We start from the raw sequence: 25,169 nt of genomic DNA on the forward strand, positions 1-25,169 counted from the left end.
GATTTTCCCTATTTTTGACCGGTTTTTAATTTTTTTTGATTCACAAAAAATCGAAAAATGAACCTCAGTACCTACCTACTTGAAATTGTGACTTGTAATGTATTTTTGCATGTTTTATTTCGATTTAGTTTTGTCCAGTTCAAAAATTGTTCTTCCAGACGAAATACCTTCCTTTTCCTGTAGAGAATTGGGAGAAAAATTCAAAATCATCGAAAAAAGAATTTCAAAAGGTACATGATGAAATTTCAGTCAAATTTAGCAAAAATTGCATGGATGAAAATTGAAAGTACAATTTAGGGCTGTCTGAAAAAAGTACTCAGAAGAACCATTTTACTGTATATGAAAAGTGAGTTCAAAGAGCCTGCGAAAAAAATGTGTAATTTCTGATAAATTTGGTTAAATTCTGCCAACTGATATTCCATTAAGTACAGTTTGGTGATCTTCAATAATTCTATTAATTTCATATACGAATATTTTCAAGTTTTGATGATGTTTCAAGTATGAAATTTCTATTCAGGCATGTCAACGTTTTTTCCTATTTTTTTCTCGTGTCTTTTTATCATTTTAGCAAAATATGTTTAACCCATTTTAACACAATTTCTGGAAATTTTCATCGAAATTTATTTACCATTTTGTTTATTTGCAGTGATTTCAATGTTTCATTCAAGTTTTTGAGTAATTTTGACAAAACACTCGCCACATTTAGTGAAAGTTTACACAACTTTCATTAGGTACATTTTGATAATTTGTAATGATGGGTTTTTTAATCAGATTTTTATGTCATTTGGGACGGTTTTACATAATGTTTTATTCAACTTTCATCAAAATTTGGCAAATTTTACAGAAATTTGTTAGATTTTTTTAAATATTTACAATGATTTTAACAGTTTTTTTTTGTTGTAATTTTATATGTATTTTAATAAGTTTTTGAAAGAATTTCATACAAGTTTTGATGATTTTTCCTGAATTTTCATCATTTTTGAGTGGTTTTCAAAGCTTTATCTATATTTCACAGTCATTTCAAAAAATTTTTGATGATTTTTTTTCAATTTCTTGCAATTATCTTTATATTTTTCCGCTTTTGGTGTTTTTTGTTCGTGCTATTTTTATATTTTTTGAAACAAGTTTTCAACTTTTGTTCATGAATTTTCCCAATTTTTTTCAGATATTTCATACTTTTTGAGTGATAACAGTGCTTTTGAATTTTATTCATGTTTTCCAGTAATTTTAACCATGTTTTGCACAAATTTTTCAAAAATCTGTCGAATCCCAACCAAGTACATATATATACCTATCTATTTTTTTTTTTTTTTTACCAATTTTGGCAGTTTCATACGATTTTAGGGAAGGTTTTTTTTCGATATTTTGTCCAATTCATTTTAATGCTTCATTACAAATTTTCAAATCACTACCTAATATATTATCTTTTTCTGATGCCTTAAAAGCAATTCTTTCTTACATTTTGACAAAATTTTGCTGGAATTTTCACAGTTTTTATAACTTTTATTGATTTAAATGTATTTTTTCATGCTTTAAAATGATTTTAACAATTTTCCATAAATATTTTATGCAATTTTTGTCCAAGTATTTTTCGTTGCAATTAAATCTGATTAGTTTTTCGAGGTTTTTACTCCGGTTTGGAAAAAGTTTTAACCATGCTTTCTACAATTCTACCAGAATTTTGTCAAATTTTAGTAGAATCATTTAATAAATTTTATGAGTGTTATCATTCAATAAATCCAGGGCCGTGAGCCAATGTGGGCCCAAGGCAAGTATAATTTGACCCCATTTCTAGGAACGAAACTACACAGATGTTTTTTTGAGAGGGGGGGGGGTTTGATTGAAAATTTGCCGACTGATATTGGGAAAAAATACAAATTTTCCAATTGATACGCATCATATTCATATGACGTAAAAATTGTCAGTGTCTGTTTTGAATTTTTGGGGTCCCAAATATGAATTTCATCATTTCATAACAAGAAACAAATTGGCCCGAGCGAAGCAAGGGCGAAAGTTTTTGAAAATTTGATTTCATGAAGCCTAAAAACAATGTTTTTTTATGAAGCTGATTTTGAAAAAAAGAGGACAGCCCGAGCGAAGCCAGGGTGAAAAATTTTTGAAAGTAGGTATTTTGAGAAAACTAAAAACAATGTTTTTTATGTTAGTTTATTTTTTGATTTTGAAATTTTAGAATTTGAAATGCTCTTTTTAGGATAAGTATTAATTTAAAAAAGAAAAGAGAACAGGCCCATGAGGGTGAAAGCTCTTGAAAATTTATATTTCGAGAGGCATAAAAAGGATACTTTTTATGCGAGAAGTTTGCTTTTTTCACCCTGAAATTTTAAGAATTATTGAATATAATTTTTTATAATTTTATAATTTTGAAAAAACTTTCAAGATTTGTGTTTTGAGAAGTAAAAAAAACAAGTTTTGCTTTCATTACAGGGTCTTCTTCTTTCGAGCCCCCCAGTGATGGCCCTAGGTAGTTCAGTCTTGAGGAGAAAAATGCACATTTTTTGTTTGTAACTGCATCAACATATAATTTTTTTGTCCTTTAAAATTGATGGGTGGTTCTTTTCAGCTTTTGTACAGTCTTCAGCAGATTATAAAATTCGTCAGTTCCCCCCAAAAAATCAAAAGTTCCTATATATAGGTGCTTAAATCTTTACTGGCAGACACGATTTTCAAAAATTTCCCGAATTTTATTTTTTTCATGAATGGAAAATTCGAAAATCCATACAGAGGCTCCAAAAGGTCTTAAAACTACCACCAATAGATTCTGATGTCCAAAAATAAGGTATAAATCCATCTAATTTTAACTTTCTACCTCAATTTGACCCAAGTTAAATATTTTCATAAAAAATGAAACTTCGAATTTCCAAAAATTCATCAAAAATCTAAAAATGAAGGTCAGCACCCCGAATTCAAGATGGTGATGTATGTACTTTTGGATTCTCTTAAAATTTTTCATACTTAAGTATTGTGAATCCAGTCCAAAAAATTTTCAGTCAATTTTAATGCTTTCCTCGTGAGTTTTAAATTGACCGAGAAATTGAATTGGGCATCTTTTTTTTTTTTTTTTTTTTTTTTGACATTTTTTTATACTGGGCGTGTATAATTGCCAGGATTTTTACGCCCAGTTTCGAGGGGTTTGTCTAGATTTGGTTTGAAAGATTGATTTTTTTGATGTATTTAAGAATGTTTTCCATCTGCTTGATGTTGTCAGGAATTGTAGGGTTGAGGTCTGAAATGTTTAAGGATTGACGTTTTGTTTTGAGGGAGGGACAGTAGAATAGAAGGTGTTGAGTGGAGATTATTTCAGAATTACAGAATTGACAGGTGGGCTTAGGAGCTTTGGTGTACAAATAGCTGTGGGTTAATTTGGTATGACCAATTCGGAGGCGGGTGATTATAATTTCTTCTGATCTATTTAGGTGACTAAGGTGCTTCCGAGGGAGGATTGATTTTTTGTGGGTAAATAGTTTGTGATTTGTTTTTGAGTTCCATAGGTTTTGCCAATTGGAGTTTTGGATGATTTTTAGAATGTTGATAACATCATCATGGGTCACAGAGAAAATTTTAGAGGGGGTAACAGCTTAAACCAGTAAAAATAACCTTAATAAATTCTATAGATCTGGCTACTTTATCAATTCTACATTTCAGTCGAATTTACAACCAAAGTCCATCTTTCAAAATATCACTTTTTCAGTAATTTTTTTGCCAAAATTCTCTCTCCCTAAAAACATTTTCCGATTAATGTTCTCAATATTTGATAAAACCAAAAGGTACGTCGTTATACATAATCCCATTTAAAACCATTTCAAGTTCTTCCTCGTTCAAACTTCCCATCGCTCAGTTTTCTGTACAAAGCATAAGAGAGATCAAAAGTACAGGGTATGATATCGAATGACAAGCTTAACCTCTCGTAAAATGTGGATCTTCAAAACACATGTTAAACAATTCGCATGTCGACGAAGTATGGTATTCGTAGATACATCGTATGGTACTCGTTCGCACAAACGCTTACACTGCAGCAACAGTTGAGAGTTAATCCTAGATAAGATTAATTATCTCACACTGTCATGTGGAAACCTACCCACTTCAGCCAGGGGGTGAAGGGACATTTTATACGTCAGGTTATTCCACACACTCGTATCACTCTTACACAGTCAAATCTCTAGCAACGAATCTAAATTCAGCGTAAGTATCGTGTATAAAAGTAATCTCCGGTAAATATATTTAATGCTAATTCCACTCGAACGTCAGCTTAAAAGTACCTACGAGTAAAAAGCAAAAGTCAACAGAATTCTAAACTGTTCAGTCGACCACATTTGAACCATTTAAAAGGGCGAAATTAAGGTCAAACGTTATCTCGGATCTTATTAAACGAGCTATATTTTATCGCGAATCTCGTTTTTTTTTTTTTTCTTTTTACTACATAAAACCGAGTGGTTTTTTTATCCCATTTTGGATATATTTCCATATCTTGATGTTAGCGATTCACTTCGAGTTGGCAACGTCATCTACACCAAAATATTGAAAGCTCGAAGCAACGAACTACTCGTAGTGTTTCAGAAACCTTCCTACTGGAAGCTTTTGAGCTTTAGAGTCACCCAAGACGTGAAGAGAGCGTTACACACCAACTAAATATTCATCGACTTGCACCTTTCTCGAATAGATCGAGCTAGAGTCGATTTCTTCGGGCGTTTTCATCTTCACACCGTGTTCTCATTATACAGCTAATTTTCTTTTACTTTGAAACTCTCTTTTTTCCTCTTTTATCGAAAGTTAGCTTTATTAAAAAGAAATTAATAATCAATACGAAGTCGAGCAGGGTAAAAAAAAAAGCGTTAGAACACGATGAAAAAGCACTTTATACTTATATCGAATCAAACCGCCTTAAAAGCTGAATTAAAACCCCTCTAAAGAAAGTTGAAAAGTCTCGCAGCTTATACCAAAAAGAAAAAAAGAGAAAAGATAACCGAGTGAAATTTTACCCAAAAAGACTACTGAAAAAAAAGCCTCACAATACGTTCCATTTACTCACATTTCCTCGACTCTGACGAGTGGAATCTGTTTTCGACAAATGACGTAATAAGCCTGTCAGTATTATTCTCACGTCTTTAAAACGGGAGATGTGCGGCGAGAGTGAGGAAATAAGGCAAAAAGTAGCGAAAAATTTATGTGTACCATCGACTGACAAATTTTTACAAGCTTAGCGAAAAACTTTTTTGGCATGTAACGTCTCTCAAACTAACGCCATTGTACGAGAAAATAAAATCTAAACTTTAAATAGGCGGTGACATTGATGCATAAAATAAACTTCTCCTCATCTCTAACTTACTCGTAGCTTATATGCGAGCATACGACACGATGAAAAGAAGAAAACGCGCCTCACACACACACACAAAGAAACACGCCACCATGGCTGAATTTTCCTACCCTTAGAATATTTTCTGGTCCCTCTGAAGCTCAAACTTTCTGACGCGAATTTTCTCATACACTGCTCATAGTATATGCGAGTATAACGACGTAAAACCGATAAAATCTTATAACGAAATATACGAGTACGTAAACTTCTTAAAGACCTAAAGCCACATTAGATAACTAAACTGTTCGTTTGATGATCGGTTTATAAATAATTTCCCAAAGCTGAGAGGTACTAAGTATTTAGTCGTAAAAATTCGTTATTCTAGAATACGCATAGACAGAGGCTCGGTATAGAGTAAATCTAACGTACAGTACTTAAGTATCCAGCTATGGCCTTCGCTTTTGCGATATCATGCGAAAGACGTTTAAAATATACCAAATGTGTGTGTTTCTGGAGCGCATTAGATTTTACTATTTCTATTTTTCGAACTTTGGAAGAGATATTATGGATAAAAATATGACTACGAAGTACAAAATAATAATTATGTTTCTGCAAAATATGGCAACAGTGCCGCCGCGAGAGCTAATGGGGGCCTGGAACACAAAAATGAGGGTCTGTTGAAAATTTTCACACCTCCCCCCTCCTCCTCAGCAAGTATTTTTTTTCAAAAATTTAAATGAAAAATGAGTTGTTTGCAAAATAAAATTTTTCTACAAGTTTTCCTCATCAAACAAGTTGTCCCTCTCCCCTCCCCTCCCCTAAAAAATATTAATAATTTCGTTTTGAAAAACGAAGTTTATTGAATAAATTTCTTCTAGAAAAGTATTTTAAAAAAAAGTTTTCTCAAATTAGAAGTTTGTTTTACAACGAACAATTTTTAGAGAGGAAGGTTTTTTCACTCGTGGAGAAGTTTTCTTGAGAAAAGTTCTTCAAATGAAACTTTTTTTTTCAAAAAAAATTGATAAGTAGTCTCTGTTCCGTGAAGTTTCTGTTTTCACTTTAAAAATGAAGTTTTCATTTAAAAAAAAAATCATGAGTGAAGTTTTTGAACCCACTGAAATACATCGACCTGAATATAAAAAACCTTTAGGTTCCACTAATAGGCTGAACCGAATACCTAATAATAAAACTTTCATTCATTCACTTTTAAAATTAAGTATTCAATTTTTCAAGATGAAGTTTTCACTTTTTTTATATAAAGTTTTCATTTTTTTGAAAAAGAAGTTTTTACATATTTTTTTCTTCAAAAAGGAAGTTTTCATTCTTTTTTTAAATCAAAGTTTTCATTTTTCTCTTTAAAAATGAATTTTTCCATTCGTTTTTTCGTTAAAAATGAAGTTTTTATTCTCCTTTGAAAAAGAAGTTCATTAATTTTCATATTTTTCTTCTTTAAAAATGAAAGTATCGTGTTTTTGTTCTACAAAATAGAAGGTTTCTTTATTATTTTTTTCTTTGAATTGAAGTTTTTGTTTTTAAGTGAAGTTTTCACTTTTTTTAAAGTGAAGTTTTCACTTTTTTTAAAGTGATGTTTTCACTTTTAAAAACGAATTTTCACTTCTCAAAATGAAGTTTTTACTTTCTATGTTGAAGTTTTCACTTTTCTATGATGATGTTTTCAATTTTATAGAAAAAAGGTATTAACTTCCTTCTACAAAAATGAACTTTTTATTCTTTTTTAAAACGAAGTTCCATTATTTTTCGAAAAAGAAGTTTTCATATTTTTGTTCTTCAAAAAAGAAGTTTTCATTACTTTTTTTCCAATAAAAGTTTTCATTTTTTTTTCTTTGAAAATGAATTTTTTATTTTTTTTCATTAAAAATGAAGTTTTCCTTTTCCCTTGAAAAACAAGTTTTTCAATTTTCATATTTTCCTTCTTTAAAACTGAAGTTATCACGATTTTAATTTTCAAAAAAGAAGGTTTCTTTATTATTTTTTTCTTTAAATTAAAGTTTTCATTTTTAAGGGAAGTTTTCACTTTTTTAAAGTGATGTTTTAAGTTTTTTAAAGTGACGTTCTCACTTTTTAATACAAATTTTCACTTCTCAAAATGAGGTTTTTTTTGTTTATGTTGAAGTTTTTACTTTTTTAAGATGATGTTTTCAATTTTATAGAAAGAAAGTATTCACTTTTTTCTTCAAATTATTTTATTAAAAAAATGAAGTTTTATTATGTTTTGAAAAAGAAGTTTTCATATTTTTGTTCTTCAAAAAAGAAGTTTTTATATTTTTTTTAAATGAATTTTTTCTTTTTTTTTTGTTAAAAATAAAGTTTTCTTTTTCCCTTGAAAAACAAGTGGTTTCTTTATTATTTTTTTCTTTGAATTGAAGTTTTCATTTTTTTTTTGAAATGATGTTTTCACTTTTTAAAATGAATTTTTACTCTCAATGATGTCAAAAGGTCAGCCAGGAATATAGACAACATTTAGAAGCCAGACAGGGAGGTCAATGACCTTAATATGACAAACACACGGGTCAATGAACTCAAGAGGCGAGAAAGACTGGCGAATGGACTGGGACAGCCAGGAAGACGGGTCAATGACCTTCAGTCAGAAAGATAGACAGCGTTATGAAGTCGGACATATGGTTCAATGATTTCAAGAGGCCAGGAATAGGCAGACATGTGACTTGGGGAAGCCAGACAAACGGGTAATGACCTTGAAAGGCCAAAATAGAAAAGTAGACGACCTTGAGAAGCCCGATATATGGGTCAATGACCTTGAACGGCTGAACAGACATAAATTTAGACGACCTTGAGAAGCTAGAAATACAGGTCAATAGCTTTAAAAGCACAGCCAGGTAGGTAAGTGACCTTAAGAGTTCAAATACACGAGCCAATGATCTCAAGAGATGACAGAAAGACAGACTGATGTCCTGAGAAAGCCAGACAGACGATTCAATGATGATAAGAGGTCAGACAAGAATTTAGACGACCTTGAGAAGCCTGAGAGATTGGTCAATGGCCTTAAGAGGCCAAACACGCGGGTCAATGAACTCAAGAGACCAGAAAGACAGACGGATGACTTGAGGAAACTACACAGACGGATCAATGACCTTCAGTAAAAAAGATAGATGGCATTATGAAGTCAAACAGATGGTTCAATGACCTCTAGAGGCCAGAAAGAGACAGACAGATGACTTGGAGGAGCCAGGCAGATGGGTAAATCACCTTGGAAAGCCAAAATAGGAAAATAAATGACGTTGAGGAAGCCAGATATGTGGGTCAATGAACTTGAATTGTCGAACAGACAGAAATTCAGATGACCTTGAAAAGCTAGAAAGATGGATCAGTGACTTTAAGAGCACATACAGGTAGGTCAGTGACCTTGGGAGTTTGAACACACGGGCCAATGACCTTATAAGATGATAGAAAGACAGACAGATGACCTATGAAAGCCAGACAGATGGGTCAATGACCTTAAGAGGTCAAGCACACAGGTCTATGAACTCAAGACACTAGAAAAACAGATGAATGACCAGAGAAAGCCAGAAAGACGGGTCAATGACCTTCCGTCAGAAAGATACACAGCAATAAGAAGTCAGACATAAGGGTCAATGACCTCAAGAGGCCAGAAAGGGACAGACAGATGACCAGGAATAGCCATAAATACGGGTTAATGACCTTGAAATGCCAAAATAGGAAAATAGACGACCTTGCTGAGAAGCCAGATAGATGGGTCAATGACCTTAGTAGGTCAGGCAGAGGGCCAGACAACTTTGGGAACCTGGGCAGACAAAAAAATGTCCACGAGATGGCTAGAGAGTAAGTTATAGTGACCTTAAGAAGCCAGACAGACTAGACGAGTCAGTGATTTTGAGAGTTCAGGTAAACCAGCTGACGACCTTAGGAAGTCATATTGATGTGTCAATGACTTCAAAAGGCCAGTCAAGCAGATAGAAGACGTCTGGAGGCTATAGACAAATATATCAGTGGCTTTGATAGTTCAGATACACGGGTCAATGATATCAAGAGATCAAATAAGCAGGCAGACATAATTATAGACAGAAGACAGACAAGTAAATAGGCTGAAAACCTGGCCCAGGAGATGATCTCAGCACGGAGTTTAGGCTCGGTCCGGATCAGGCTAAAGACCCATGGTTTAGTTGATCATGCCTGATAATTAAGAGCACCAAGTCCAGTCCACTTGACCAAAAAACATTCATGATTTGAATGTGTTCTTGGAGAGGAAACTTTCAACCTATTTTTCGATTTGTTGAAGAAAAGTTTTTCAAAAATTCTTTGAAAGAGCTGAGAAGGAAATTTTTTCCCATCAGGGAGATTATTATTTTATCATCGCGCTTTTTCTGTTTGATTGCTTCAATCTTTCAAATTTTTTTGACCAAAGAGGACCTTGGCCAGATTTTCCCCAAGGAGGGGGTGCTTTGAGGAATTTCAGAAGAAATACAAAGGTATTTAAAATTGTTGAATAAATTCGTTTATTTTATTCCTTGAGACTGCGCACAGAGAGACCAGAATCACTCAGTAGACTGGTAAGGGGAGGAGCTCCTTGGAACTCTGACACAAAAATTAAAAATTGAAAAAAAAAGTTTACGATTATTCGTACATAGGTAAGTACATGTTCTTTCGAAAAATGTTTAAACAATTTTCTTCACTTTCTGATCGATGAAATTCAATTCGGTACATAAATTTTAAAATTAAAGTGCCCCTGAAACATTTCAAATTTACTTTGAGCATTTACTACTCCATCAGTCTGGCAATTTGAATACGAAAACCAGCTTCAAAGCAATCATCAAAGCAACAAATTACGAGCCACCTTGTAAATATCCAAGTACCATACCTACAACGCATAGCCCGCATAGGCATATAAAATTTAGTGAATTTCTAGACAAAATTTTCACCACATTGACGACATCGTATAAAACATTTGCAATACATTACGTGACATAGTCCTAAAAGAGAAAAAACCCTCGTAAAAAGGCAGCCAGGCACCTAATTAGGTATTCAAAATTCTTCAAAAGAATTCACGCAGCCTTTCGATGTTAATAGAGCAAAAATTTATTCACTATCGATAAAACACACATACCGCAATAATCGTTTGATATAATAAATGACGAATCACGAAAAAGCATTTTTTTAGGTACGCATTCGACATTATACATGCGATTTATTTACATTGGAAAATGTATCTTTATTTCTATACCTACTTTTAAAAAGTTGACTGTATATTTAAAAGGGGGGTTTAAAAAAAATACAGGTTGATGGCAACGGATCCCTCGACTGGATTCGACGATAAGGGCAGGAGGGGTACGTTGCACGTTGCGTTGTATAAGTTTATAGTGTAGTATACTATAAAGTTGGAAAATATAAGGTAAATAAAAGTCGGTCCATTTGAAACAGTTTTCATGTTCGAGCTCAAAGCCTTTTAAAATTGAGCTCGAACCGCGAAAATATATTCCGCCAAGTTTTACCAACCAAATATACAACTTTTTGTAATTTTTAACGCTATATTCCGGACGCTTTTTGTTTTTACTTTTTTGCATAAATTTGAATGAAAGTTAACGATTGTTGATTTACGATGTTCCCAAAGTAACCTACCCTCCCCCCCTCACCATTTATTTCATTCACGTGTTAGGAACAAAAACAATGATTTTTTTCCTTCTCATTTTTTGGACTTTAGAGTTGAATTCGTGGTATAAAATTTCGCTTTCTATTTTCCTAAATGAAAATTTGCCATTTTTTCCAGCATCGGATTCATTCCGGTTAATTTTTTCTCATTTTTATACCTTAAATTTCGCCACAAATTATAACGTGTGTGGCAATATGGTATACTTACCTAAACCCTCTGCCTAAAACTATGTACGTTTTACACAACAGTCATGAAATATGCCATTAAATTTACGCAACACTGCAAGTTAATAAATAGGGATTACACTTGCGAAGTTATTACAAGAAACTTTGTACAACTAAATCGGATGTTTTCTATACACATAAGCGTATGCGAGTTAATTTCTTTAGCTATTACCCATTTACCCAGCACTGTAATTTGAACTTTAGTATTTATATCTCTTAGCTTAGTATAATATTATGCGCGCCAACTCGAGTCATCCTCTACTCCTAAGCTACGCGTAATACGTATATCTGAATATTATATTAGCTTAACCCACGTTCAACTTATTCAAAAGTCGACATTCTACAAGTTTAATTAAATCAAGACGCCGCTGCTCAGCTGTGTATGACTCACGTACACGTAGAGGTATTTTTCACAAATACCTCCAGCGTCGAGTTATAACCTCAAAGCTGCCAGCGGATTAATTCTAAGGATAAGTTTTTTTATTGTTTTAAAAGAACGAAAATGAGTATAACTCGATGTAAAACAATCTGCCCGTAGGTAGGTAAGTAAATGAATAGGTATACCTATGCAGGTTTTATAAAAATTTCCCAAGGGAAGGGGATACTAAATAGTAAATGCAGTGGTTTCTGAAACGCCAGAGAGATTTGGCTGAAAATTTCTTTTTTCTGTTTTTCAAAGTGGGTATGCTTTTATGATTTTTTTTCTAGCGGTTTTTTTAAATATGAAATTTATGTTTATTTTAATTTTACTATGTGGATGGAGGCGTGGTTTGAGGAAATTTTCAATTATTTTTCGGTATAGCTTGAGGTGAAATGGCCAGTGTGTTTTGGTTTAAAATTAAGCGATTCGAAATAAAATTGAAATCGTGAAATTTGAACGTGAGGGAATTTTTAAATTCGTGGTAAGTAAGAAGAGAGAGGTAGCTGGAGAGTGGAATGAAACAAATTCAATTAACTTTCAGAAAGTGCGAATTATCATTTCGACCACTCAAAATTATTTTTATGGTGAATTATCTCCCCATTTTTTAAAAATAATTAATAATTTTGAAATGTACATTTTCATAAAAAACACTCACGCATTAAGCTTGAGAAGACCGACTTTTCTTCAAATACTAATCTTTAACGAACAAATTGAGTCACTTTTTTTGAAACTTTTGTATAGAAATTGAACTGTTTACAATCGAATCGAATCATTTACGAACGATTGCTGATTAAATAAATTGATTGATTTCTCGGTGAATCATTCGCAATCGCAAAGCGCAAACGGATCAATTAATTTACGATTGATTCGGTTTTTGTGAAACTACTCGTATTATACAGGAATTGATCTGTTTTCAAGCGAAGTGAATCGAATCGAATCGAATCGTTCACAACCGATTGGCGATTGGACAAATTGATTAATTTCTAGGTGAATCACTCGCGAACAAATTGATTCGTATAAGTGACTCGTTTGCGAACGAATCGATTCATTTACTTGATTTTTGATGAATCATTCGCGAATGAATTGATTCGTGTAAGTAACTCGTTCGCGAATGAATCGATTCATTTACTCAATTTTTGGTGAGTCATTCACAAACGAATTGAATAATTTTTGGGTAATCATTCGCGAACAAATTGAATAATTTTTGGTGAATCATTCGCGAACGAATTGATTAATTTTTGGTGAATCATTCGCGAACAAATTGATTCATATAAGGGACCTGTTTGTGAACGAATCGACTCACTTACTTGATTTTCGATGAATCATTCACGAACGAATTGAATAATTTCTGGTGAATCATTCATGAACGAATTGATTCGTATAAGTGACTCGTTCGTGAACGAATTTAATCGTATAAGTGACTCATTCGCGAACGAATTGAATGATTTTTGGTGAATCATTCGCGAACGAATTGATTTGTATAAGTTACTCGTTCGCGAACGTATCGATTCATTTACCTAATTTTTGGTGAATCATTCACGAACGAATTAATTTTTGGTGAATCTTTCGCGAACGAATTGAATAATTTTTGGTGAATCATTCGCGAACAAATTGATTCATATAAGGGACCTGTTTGTGAACGAATCGACTCACTTACTTGATTTTCGATGAATCATTCACGAACGAATTGAATAATTTCTGGTGAATCATTCATGAACGAATTGATTCGTATAAGTGACTCGTTCGCGAACGAATTTATTCGTATAAGTGACTCATTCGCGAACGAATTGATTCATTTACTCAATTTTTGGTTAATCATTCACGAACGAATTGAATAATTTTTGGTGAATCATTCGCGAACGAATTGATTTGTATAAGTTACTCGTTCGCGAACGTATCGATTCATTTACCTAATTTTTGGTGAATCATTCACGAACGAATTGAATAATTTTTGGTGAATCTTTCGCGAACGAATTGAATAACTTTTGGTGAGTCATTCGCGAACAAATTGATTCGCATAAGTGACCTGTTTGCGAACGAATCGATTCACTTACTTGATTTTCGATGAATCATTCACGAACGAATTGAAATTTTTTTGCTGAATTATTGGTGAATGAATTGATTTGTAAAAGTAACTCGTTCGCAAACGAATCGATTCATTTACTTAATTTTTGGTGAATCATTCACGAACGAATTAAATAGTTTTTGGTGAATCATTCGCGAACGAATAGATTCATAAATTGAAGAACTGATTAATTAGTTCGCGAATGATTCATTCTAAAAATTTCCTTCAATGAATATACTCTCACGAACAATTCACTCAGAATTGAAAAAAATTTATACGCAAACAATTCGTTTGATAACAGATTGTGCAAAGTCACCTCATGAAAATTTCCAAAAGCTCAATTTTGTTGCGATTACGCATGAAAGCTGCAAAGTTTTGGATCATGGTAGTTGTGTTCCCTTGTAAGGACGCTGATGGGCTGGTGAGATTTCATGTTTCATAAAAATTGGTTCAGTCGTCCATCAGCGTAATCATTTATTATAACTATAGTGATAAATGTTGAAAAAAAAATTATCGCTCGATAAACTTGGAAACTTCGAAGTTTTGAAACATGACGATGATGACGAAATGTCAGGATAATACGTATAGCCTCGTGGTGAAATTTTAAATTTCATCAAAATCGGTTTAAAGGTTGCTGAGAAATTAAATTTTCAAAAATTGTAAAAGAAAAGTCACTCCCCGGCAAAACTATTCTAAAGAAATGTCAATAAAAGGAAAGGTATAAGTTTTTCAAAAAATAATTTTTAATGAGCTTTAATTAAATAACTTGATGAATCAGCTTCTCATTATCTACATAATTTGTTTTTTCGCGGGTAAAGAAATATCAAAAAAAGGGAAAATCCTCAACAAATATTACCTTGTTACACTTTCAAATGACGAGATTGAAAAAGAACAGTATTTGATATCATGAAATTTGTATTAATAAAAAGTTACAATCCTAAAGAAAACAAAATGAAATATAATTGATAAAACTAAAATAAAACCATAGATACGAAGTACCTACCTACTCAATTTATTGAAATTTATTAGGTATCTTATAAAAAATTAAATGGGTGATTCTCTACCAAATACCTAAGTAAGTATTTATGTCAATAAAAAAGATCATTGTAAGTAATGCACAGATGATTTTTTCAGCCATCATTTCAAAAAACATATTCCCAAAACACTACATGTCATATTTATTTTATTTTATTGTATTTTTCTCATTACCATTCTAGAAGCTCTAAGAACTATACTTATAGGAAAGTGATCTAATGCAAACAAAACTTGAAAAAAAATAATTATTATTATAATTTGGATTAAGGTAGGTGGTAAAAAGGGTTTACCTACATACGTTTAATTATTAATATTATTTTTGGTAGGTTCCTATATATTGGTACAAAGAAAGTACCTAAGTAGGTATTTTATTTATTTTTTTGTAAATTTTTGAAAATTCGAAATCAATCACACTGTTGCGATACCTACCTACCTTCTTTGCTCATAAAAATTATGTATAATATAAATTGAGTAACTTTCAAATAATAGATTTAGTTAAAACTGAGCTCCGATAATAAGCATAAAATATGAAAAATAAAATACACCCAATAAAACTGCCGGTTAGTTGAAGAATATCAGAATATTTGATTTCTTGCGCATATACGCGTTTCTATCCTCAGCATTAAAGACAAATTTGCCGTCACGAATCGTCTCACCTTCCTCCTCATCAAACAGAGGAGCAGCGCACATATATTCACCAGAAACCGACGACGACACTACATTGTTTTGTGTATCCAAAGTCCATTTCTCAACGCTGTTCTCAAATTCATCCAAAGGTAATATTGTCTTGCCAGCATCAAAATCTCGCCACATTGGATTACGCTGAAGGTTTCCTTCCAGAATTGTCCTAATTGTACAATTCCCCAAGTTGACAATATGCTGCAATCGCGCAATTTTTCCCATTGGAATTTTCAATACTTGAAGTTGGTATTTAGTTTGTTGGAGTTTATGAGGGTCTACATCGACCAAACTGTACCGAATACCTAATTCCTTGTCTCCTTTGCGGTTATCAATTTCTAAATCTATGACCACGTATGTTTTATTACGATGTGAGTAACGAATGTACTCGTATACACGATATTTGCCATATTCTGGTATTTCATAATTTTGTAGCAGAAAATCTTGCCGAGTTTCCTCTGTGAGACCTAAACTACCAACAATGCTATACGAATCTCTGGAGGGATATAACATATAATTTTTGGCGGAGGGGTAATACCTCAGTTTAATGTAATTGTCCTGATTTATGGAAAATATCAAACCATAGGCATATTTAAAATCCGGAATTCGAACATTGGATTCGGCGCTGTAAGGTATACGAGACTGGACACTATACTGAGAATACAAGTAGCTATTGACATCTGACAGAAAGCATGAAACAAATCCAGTCACACCTCGCGCAAAGAATCTGCACTTAGGTGTATTGATGCGCAAAATTCGAGCTATTGGCATGATTTTACAGCCCAATGGTGCTTCCGGATAATTATCAGAGAAGAAATCATTATTACGGCTTAGTATACCTGGAGGACCACGATTAATATTGGGATGAAGTATAAGTGATAAGATTCTCTTCCAGTGCACCAGTGGTGTGGGCTTATTGGCCAAGTTTTTGTCAAATGAATATGCATACATGGTAGTACTCGAGCACATCAGTTTCAAGTAACCAAAGTCAAGAGCCGCACCGCGAGCTATGTATATTCCGTCACGATGAACTCCTTCACCAAAAGGAAACTCACTATAAGGTAATGCTAACTCCTTCATCATTTTTCCATACACTTCACCATCGATTATGTTTTTCTTATATATTGTTTCGTCACAACCCAAATCGTAGATCTGAGCTATGAGCCATGGTCCAAACATACTTACTGCATATACACCATCACGAACATATGATAAACTTTGAAATGGTGTTTGAATAATTTTCAATATGTTTGATGTAATTTTTTTAGATGGTATTTCACGAAATTGATAAGGAACCATCATATAATGAGCCAATAAGCTGGGAAACATGATTGATAATTGAAACCAATACTGGTCAATTACGATCTTGTCAAATGGTATCGTTTCATTGACAAATTCAGTTACCAGATTGATGAAGACCTCTGCACGATTCATATATGTTTTAATTTTATTTTCAAAGTCAGGATCTTTTTTTGCCACATTAGCAACAACTGTCCAATTTCCATATTTGAGTGTTTTAGCCAATTCTTTGATGACTACACGTAAGTCATTTGCTGCTAGGCATATACAGCTACCAAAATCAGAAGCATTTCCTCTCCAATTATATTTAATTCGTGTTTCATCTGTAGTCTTGTAAGTATCATTTTCAAATTCATAAGATCTAGCGTTCATAACTTTTCTCAGCTGAGTTCCGCAATCCCAATCTTGTTTTATTATAGCATCTCGCGCTTCGCTAACCGACCAATAATTATTCGGCTCTTTTTCAAATTTTTCATCTAGTTGTCTGTTAAACAAGAATGCATCACTTGATGAAGTAGTTGTACTCAAGTATGGCCACTTACTGGAATCCGGCGCATTTACCAATTGGAAAACGATCAAGAATAAAAACGATAAAGATTTCCCCGAATTTTCCAACATTTTTCCTGTATTCGGATAATGAAGACCACCGAGTTGAATTCCGTGCAGATATTTCCTGATTAAAAAAAAATCAGTATTAAAAGCTTTGAAAATTTCCTTGAATTTTCCTACATTTTCAACTTTAACATCTACGCAGGGCTATTTTTGAAAAAAAAAGAATTCAAAAAAATAAATAAAAAATAAAACAAATGTTAATAACTTTTTCAGAAAATTTTGATTTTTTTTAGGTCAAAACTATTTATAAAATTATATCTAGGTTGTCACATTGAAATTTTTGAATTATGGAACATTATTACTTGAAGAGCAAAAAAAAGTAATCAAAATTTTCTGTTCAAAAACGTTCAAAATTTTTTCAAAAAATGAAAAAATAATCTAGATGGTACTTCAATTTTTTTCTTGAAACACAATAGCGGGTAGAGGGGTATATGAAAGTTACGGACTTGCAACTTCAATTTCGCGTCCCCCCCCCCCCCCGGCAGAAAATACAAAAAAAAGGCCTGCATCTGTGTACAATGTGTAACTGGGACCACTGATTTCAAATTTGAAACATTCTCTCAGGAAAACTTTACTAAATAGGTAAGTAAGCAATTGATTAAAGATGTAAAGTACAAAATTTCATTTTTGCAATACCAACATAAGTGAATCATCCTTTCACAATTTTTCTGATATTTTCTACTTCATTTGTTGATAAATAAAAATTTTTGAGCAGATGATGATCTCTCCATCCAATTTTTTACTCGAAATGAATAGTCAAATGCCCTGTGACTTTGAAGTGTATGAGGGGATATGATTGATACTAAAAGATAATAAGGCTGAATAAAATACTCGGACACAACGATGACTTAGATAGAAGTCAGGATCGTATTTCAAAAAAAAAGTATAGGCACATTGTTTTGATGACATCCGTACGAGTCGACCCTCGGCATGAGGTTCAGCTCGGACGAATATGAAATTTTGAAAAATTATTAGAGTAGAAGGAAACGACGTTTCCTGTTTTAAAACTTGTAGTTAATTTTTTCTCATATAATTATTTAGTTTCGCAATAAAATGCATTTGAACATTGGTATCAATTCCTATCATTTTCGTATTCCGGTTTAAAATAATCCAACGTTGTATTTCCAATGTGATTAACAAAGTAATATTTCCTGTCATGTTATCGTGATGAACATTGGTCACTATAGAAATCCCAGATAAACTTATTATTTTTACTGCTCATAGCTTGAATTTTAAAGACGAATCATTTTTTTCAAGTTTTCATTTTTACATACGGAAATTTGTTGGCAAAATAATGTACTTACATTTTTTCCAGAAATCTTCAGGTCCCTCTAATAATAAGTAATGAAACCCATTGACAAATTGTCGAAAGGAAAGCCTAAGGCATGTCAAAGGTAAAGCCTAAGGCATGTCAAAGGTATACTCAAAAACGTTTTCGAAACACGCTTTTTTTATCTTTTAGGTGTATATTACCCCGATTGAAAATTACCGAAAATTGACATTAAAATTGCTAGTAAATAGCAACCTATCGAGAAATGCTGGCAAAAGATAAATCTGTTCGTCAATTAGTAGCTGGTGACATGAGGAGTCATTTTCAACATTGCAAAATTGGTTCTAAAGTTCAGGAAAAGTAAAAGAGAATCAAAAGAAGTGGCATTTGTTCTGGGAGTCTTCACCCATAGTCATGGGTTATCCTAAAATGCTAGCAGTGTGAATAGGAATTATAAAAAAATCGACTTGCTAAAAATGTATTGATATGTAAACCTATCTAAGACCTAGTAACATCTAACTGATCTAACTATTATGAAGCTCCCACATAATTCTTCAAACAAAAATTTCAATTGAGAAAATTAAAATGTATGTACTTACTTAGAACGTATACCTATCAAAAATCAAATGATCACCTCGAAAATTAAATATCATGTACTAACTTCAACACTCTATTAAATTTGAAACGAATAAAATGTATTAGCAAAGGTATCCTATCATTGTTGATAAACGACATATGAGATTAGAAATTGAATTTTTGATGCACATAAAAAGTATAATGTGGGGAAAATTATAACCAACACTAGATAACAAAAAAAAAAAAAAAAAAAAAAATGGAGATTCTCTTGTGAAATTATTTGCCATTAAAAACGAGTGTGTTAGGAAGATGATAAATTGAAAGAGTGATAAAACATTCAGCCAACATTCAATACGCTAGGTCACTCCACCTCAATTCGACAAACGTTTTTGAGCCATGTCTGTCCTCTTATGAAGTCATTGGCCCGTGTGTTTGAACTCTCATGGTCACTGACCTACCTGTCTGGGCTCGTAAGGTCATTGACCAGTCTGTCTAAATTCTCAACGTCGTCTGTCTTTCTAACCTGCCGGGCCTTTTAAGGTCATTGACCCGTATATTCGAACTCTCATTGTCACTTACCTACCTGTATATTATCTTAAGGTCATTGACCCGTCTTTCTAGCTCCTCAAGGTTGTCTGTATTTCTGTCTGGTCGGCCTCTCAAGGTCATCGACCCGTCTGTCTGGTCTCTGAAGGTCATTGGCCCGTTTGTCTGGCTTCTCAAAGTCGTCTGTCTTCCTTTCTGACATTTTAGGTCAATTAGGTCACTTGGAAAAATTCTCCTACAAATTCAGAATTTTTGATAAACGTGTTTGTACGCATTATATTTTTTTTGTGGGGGGGGGGAGGATACGAGTTTTTTGTCGCCATTTATTAACAAGATAGCCACAATTTTCAGAGTTTTTTTTTTGTTGAAAAAGTCGCGAAATAATTTTTTACAGCTCGACGTATTTATAAATTGCATCAAGTAATAAATAATTTTGTTCTTGTGTTTCAGGTGAGTTCAATTTTGAAATATTCCATAATAATGAAAACGAATGATAATGAAAATAAGTGAGTGACGTACCTACTTTTAAGATTTAAATACCTAAGTATTTAAGTGACTAATATCCTTATTCGAAATGTACCTACATTTGAAGTAGAGTTGTTTTTTCACGAAATAATTTTCAGAATTTTCCTCCAAATCATAAACTCAGTTTAGGTGCTTATAATGGCTGAGAACTTCCATCAAAAATTCTGCATCGTTTTTTGAGTTTATTTTCCGTTTTACTCCTTTGAAGGACATCTAAATTTTTTCCACAAAGAATTTGATAAGTATATTTTTTTGATGATTTTTTTCAGGGATAAGGTAGGAGGCTTACAAGGGAACCTCTTGAGGTGTCCGCCTCCGATTTGAACGGGACCGCGATTTTTGGAAAGAGCATGTTCTAAAACCCTCAAAACCCAAAGTTTCAGCTGCCCAAGTTCATTTTTCGATTTTTGGCGAATTTTTGAAAATCCAAAATTGACTATTTTGATGATTTATGCTTTTTTTAAAAAAGTATGTACTTGATCAATAAAAATGTTCAAAATAAGTCCTAAAACTGATATTGACCCCCCAAATCCAAGTTTCGCCATTTCCAGCCATTCTGGAGCCTCCAGCGCGATTTTTCAATTTCTCCAGAATTTTGAATTTGCTCCAGAAGGCGTGAATATGAAGTTGGGCAGCTAAAAATCGAGTTGTGTGCTATACTAGAACTGTTTAACGAATTTATTCACATTTGAACCGATTCTGGAGCAGACACCTCAAGAGTGGTTTTTTGACCAGCTTTTTTTCAAAATAAAAATATTCAAAAATCAAAAATTTCCCATTTGCGAAAAAATTTTCGAAATTTGCGTGTGTTAGACGGATAAGTATGCCTTAATGGTAACACGTATGTGTATAAACAGGTAAATTAACCCTTCCAGCACCGCTCGGTGATGTGGTTGGTAACATTGAGTGGTCAAGGTGCCAAATAGCCTTCCAGCTTCTTTGGCAACTGGACCAGCTCGTAGTTCGAATTCGCGAGTATCCGAGGTACCAAGTTAATATGTCCTTAAATCTTTAGAGCTCCGGCCCTAGGTTAAAAGTGTTTTGTATAGTTATAATTTATTATTTAATTAGTGTTAACGTAATTCCCCTCTGAGTTATACCTTGTTATTTTCCCTATTCTCCGAGTCCGTTTAAGTGTGTGTCTTACGACAAATACAATCGTTTTCACGAACGTTTATGATATTTTATTGTGTTTGGTAGTGTACTCTAAAACCCATAGCCGAGGTAAGTGATAGTCTTAGTACAATTACATCAGTGCATTTCCGTCTTATTACCTGCTTAATCTAGTAGGTAATACTGAGTAGGTATCAAATATACGCACGTATATTAAACCAAATACCCACGACATAATAATATTTTATCATTGGCGCCCAACGTGGGGCTCGAACCCACGACCCTGAGATTAAGAGTCTCATGCTCTACCAGTATTTCGTCATGAACAAACACCCTGACGTGAGGCCAAATTTTGCCATTTCCAGCCATTCTGGAGGTTTCAGCGTGATTTTTCAATTGCTCCAAAAGGCGTAAATATGAAGTTGGGCAGCTAAAAATCAAGTTGTGTGTTATACTAGAACTGTTTAACGAATTTATTCACATTTGAGCCGATTTTGGAGCGGACACCTCAAGAGTGGGTTTTTGACTAGCTTTTTTCCTAATCAAAATATCCAAAAATTAAAAGGAGGTTCAAGAAAGGTTGGAAATGGCGAAATTTGCTCTCGATCGTGTGGTTAATTAATGACAAAATACAGCAATTTGCGCAAATTTCAAAAATGATGTTTGGATATTTTTATTTTGCAAAAAAAGCTAGTCAAAAAACCACTCTTGAGGTGTCCCCTCCAGAAACGGCTGAAATGTGAATAAATTCGTTAAACAGGTCGAGTATAAAACAACTCGATGTTTAGCTGCCCAACTTCATAAATTCACACCTTCTGGAGCAAATTCAAAATTCTGGAGAAATTGAAAAATCGCGCTGGAGGCTCCAGAATGGCTGGAAATGGCGAAATTTGGATTAGGGGGGGTTAATATCAGTTTTAGGACTTATTTTTAACATTTTTATTGATCAAGTACCTGCGTACTTTTTTTAAAAAAAGCACAAATCACCAAAATAGTCGATTTTGGATTTTCAAAAATTCGCCAAAAATCGAAAAATGAACTTGGGTAGCTGAAAATTTGGATTTGGGGGTCTTAGAACATGCTCTTTCCAAAAATCGCGGTCCCGTTCAAATCGGAGGTGGACACCCCAGGAGGTCCCCTTGTTAGATCTTTCAAATACCATTTTATGATTTATTTTTTCAAAAATTTGAGCCGTTTTCTGTGTTTTTCTCGACCTTTTTGTATACCTACACCTACATATAAACTTTTCTAGTGTTTTTTACTTCTTTTTTTGAAAATGTTGACTCTTTTGGTAACATATTTTAATTTCCCACGCAGATTTTTTTGGCGGGAAAACATTTTTCAAAGTCTTGAGAACTCTATTTCATCTTGAAGGTCGAATCATTCCACTCTAATAATCTTTTTTAGGCAGGTAAACTACATAATGTAAACCAACGACAGAACCCAATCCAATAAACCACCCTCCAAAACTGAAACGTACTCAAATTTCACCCATTCTTCGCGACTTTTCGAACTTTACAATTAAGATTTACCAAAAAGAAAAAATAAAACTTTCAACTTACACCAAAATGGAATCTCACTTTGATTTGTTTTGACGCTCTGTCCATTCACGTCGAAGTTTTTAGGACCAAAGTGAAACGATTGATTACAAATCAAACTTCTACCATCACCACCGCATCAGTTTAAACTATTGGAAAAAGTTTTCTTCAGATGGTCGGCTATATTCTTAATTTTAAAACATGGCCGAACCGAGAAATAAAGAAAACCAGAGATGAAAGAAGATCGAAAACTCACCGACGACGACGAGTAAATACCAACCGTGCAAACATCGTAAAAACTTTTTTCAACTCGTTTCATCGACGATAATTTTTCACGCTTCGGTTATTTCGCAAAAAGAAAAAGACTATAAAAAATAAAATAAGGAAAACGATAATTAAATTTACTTCGTCGTCGAAGTCGAAGAATTTCATTCTATAGAGAAGTCATATTCCTTCTCTAAATGTATTACGCACGTTCGCGACGAAGCAAATATTACGAGTATATCTATCTAGAAGATATACGTTTATACCTAGTACTGGTATACTCGTACTTAGTAAACATAACTTGCAAATGCGCAACGAAAACGAAGAAAACGACAGAATGACAATTAAATGTATATTGAGAACAAAACAGTACACCCAAACAATCGTATGTATAGATACGAATGTACGAGAGTAGATATAAATGCACAGTGCACATATATGTATAAGAAAGATAATCGTAAACTATACCCTACATTAGCTTGTAGGTACCTAATAAAACGTCATATATATTTTGAAATTTGTCTGAAACTTTTCGATGAACTTTTGGTGCTTTTGGAAATGTGTACGTGCGACGAAGTCATTTAGTATTCTATACGTCGAAACGGTATGGTACGCGAGCATAAATGATCAGCTATAAATTTGCAGCATCCCTGGGTCCAGTAAATTAAACCAAGATACCGCGAACAAATAAACGATAACCAATTATTATTTGTCGCGATGTAGGGCGACGCGACGCCTGCTTTTTACTAGCTATACCTACCTGCTGTATTCACACACCCCCGTGCAACATATTTAATAACTTTTATTCATTAGCCGCCGTTGATAAAGTTTTAATACAGGGTGGTAAAAGTAATAAATCTTTGCGGGTCGAAATGAAAAATGATTTATATTAGCGCGTTGCCCGATATATAAAAAATCCATAAATTATAAAAGAATAAAGGCCTCTTTTTTTATATTTCTTTTCAAATATCCACGTGATAAATATTCTGAAGGATGTAAGGGCAGGTTAATGGTTTCGACGCTGTTCGCCGCCGTTATCTTTACCCCTTTGGCCGCCTAACTCTAATATCGTTTCCAATATTTGCTTGGCGGTTGTTTTGTTGTAGTGGTTCGGAAAATGTTGGAAAAACCATATATTATCGATTCGGAGCGTTAATAAACCGTAATGGAAGGAGAAAAAAATTCCAGAATGGAGTTATAGGCGTACAAATTCTACTTGTAATGTGGCGTTGTGTGTTCGTGTGTATGTTGTAGTTGTATTTATAGGTAGGTACCTAACAAGTCTGCATTAATATAACCGAGTCCCTGTAAAGGCTGTAAATAGTTTTTCATGTTGAGTTTGAAACTCGTATCTCGAATTTGGCTTCAGAAGGGCACCGGGGGGGGGGGGGGATCTTGTCGCTTTTTGAACGGTTCAATTTTTCGATAGAAGTAGGTAACCCTATTATAGATGAGTTGAGTCGATTAAATCCAATTCCATGATTTTTTTGGGCTCGAATTTCATTCAATCACATGCTCAATTTTGACGAAAATTGGTGAAGAAGTTTACTTTGAGGGGAAGACTTCCCAGAAAAGTTTGGAGCCCCGTGGTCACTCAGGAGGCTGAACCAGGGGTCCTCAAAGTGAGATAATTTTCCAAAAAAACACCATTTTCATATTTTTTGTTAATTTTTGAGTATAACTCGAAGATGATATCGAATCTCAAAGCTGAAGGAACATGATTGGATTTGATCAAATCAGATCCCATTTGATCCGATCAAAACTCACATCCACTGGTGGACTGACGGTCTCCAGGGGTCCCGAAACCCAAAAGGGCCCATGTTAAAACCGAAAATATGTATATTATTTTCACTCTCTCTAAACATGAACTTTTGCAAAAAAATTTCCCTCGCTTTGATCGGACGTGTGACTTTTCTTTTCTTTTATAATTAAAATTTTTAATTACTTACCCAGTATTCAAATTTTAAAATCGTGGAGTCAAAAAAAAAGGTGGACTTATTGTAAAAAAAAAACATTATTTTTCATTTTTCAAAATACGAATTACAATG

General features: G+C 33.4%; 2 protein-coding genes across 2 annotated transcripts in view; one reads left to right on the plus strand and one right to left on the minus strand.

Annotated features, from left to right (window-relative positions):
* LOC135847388 (inactive dipeptidyl peptidase 10-like) overlaps nucleotides 1-25,169 on the plus strand; it is a 601,135-nt gene that overhangs the window by 336,150 nt on the left and 239,816 nt on the right. The gene's annotated exons all lie outside the window — the stretch shown is intronic.
* On the minus strand, nucleotides 14,603-23,223 carry LOC135847317 (uncharacterized). The gene is made up of 2 exons (XM_065366787.1): nucleotides 22,882-23,223; nucleotides 14,603-17,350 (listed from the first exon to the last, which is right to left on the minus strand). Exon 2 carries the CDS (start codon nucleotides 17,293-17,295, stop codon nucleotides 15,262-15,264), a length of 2,034 nt encoding a protein of 677 aa, XP_065222859.1. The 5' UTR covers nucleotides 17,296-17,350; nucleotides 22,882-23,223; the 3' UTR covers nucleotides 14,603-15,261.

This window comes from Planococcus citri, chromosome 1 (assembly GCF_950023065.1).
Source record: "Planococcus citri chromosome 1, ihPlaCitr1.1, whole genome shotgun sequence".
Classification (NCBI taxonomy): Eukaryota; Metazoa; Arthropoda; class Insecta; order Hemiptera; family Pseudococcidae; genus Planococcus; species Planococcus citri.

Bases quoted from the DNA above. Each gene is read 5' to 3' on its own strand.
- LOC135847317 (XM_065366787.1), bottom strand. From the start codon at position 17,295: ATGTTGGAAAATTCGGGGAAATCTTTATCGTTTTTATTCTTGATCGTT.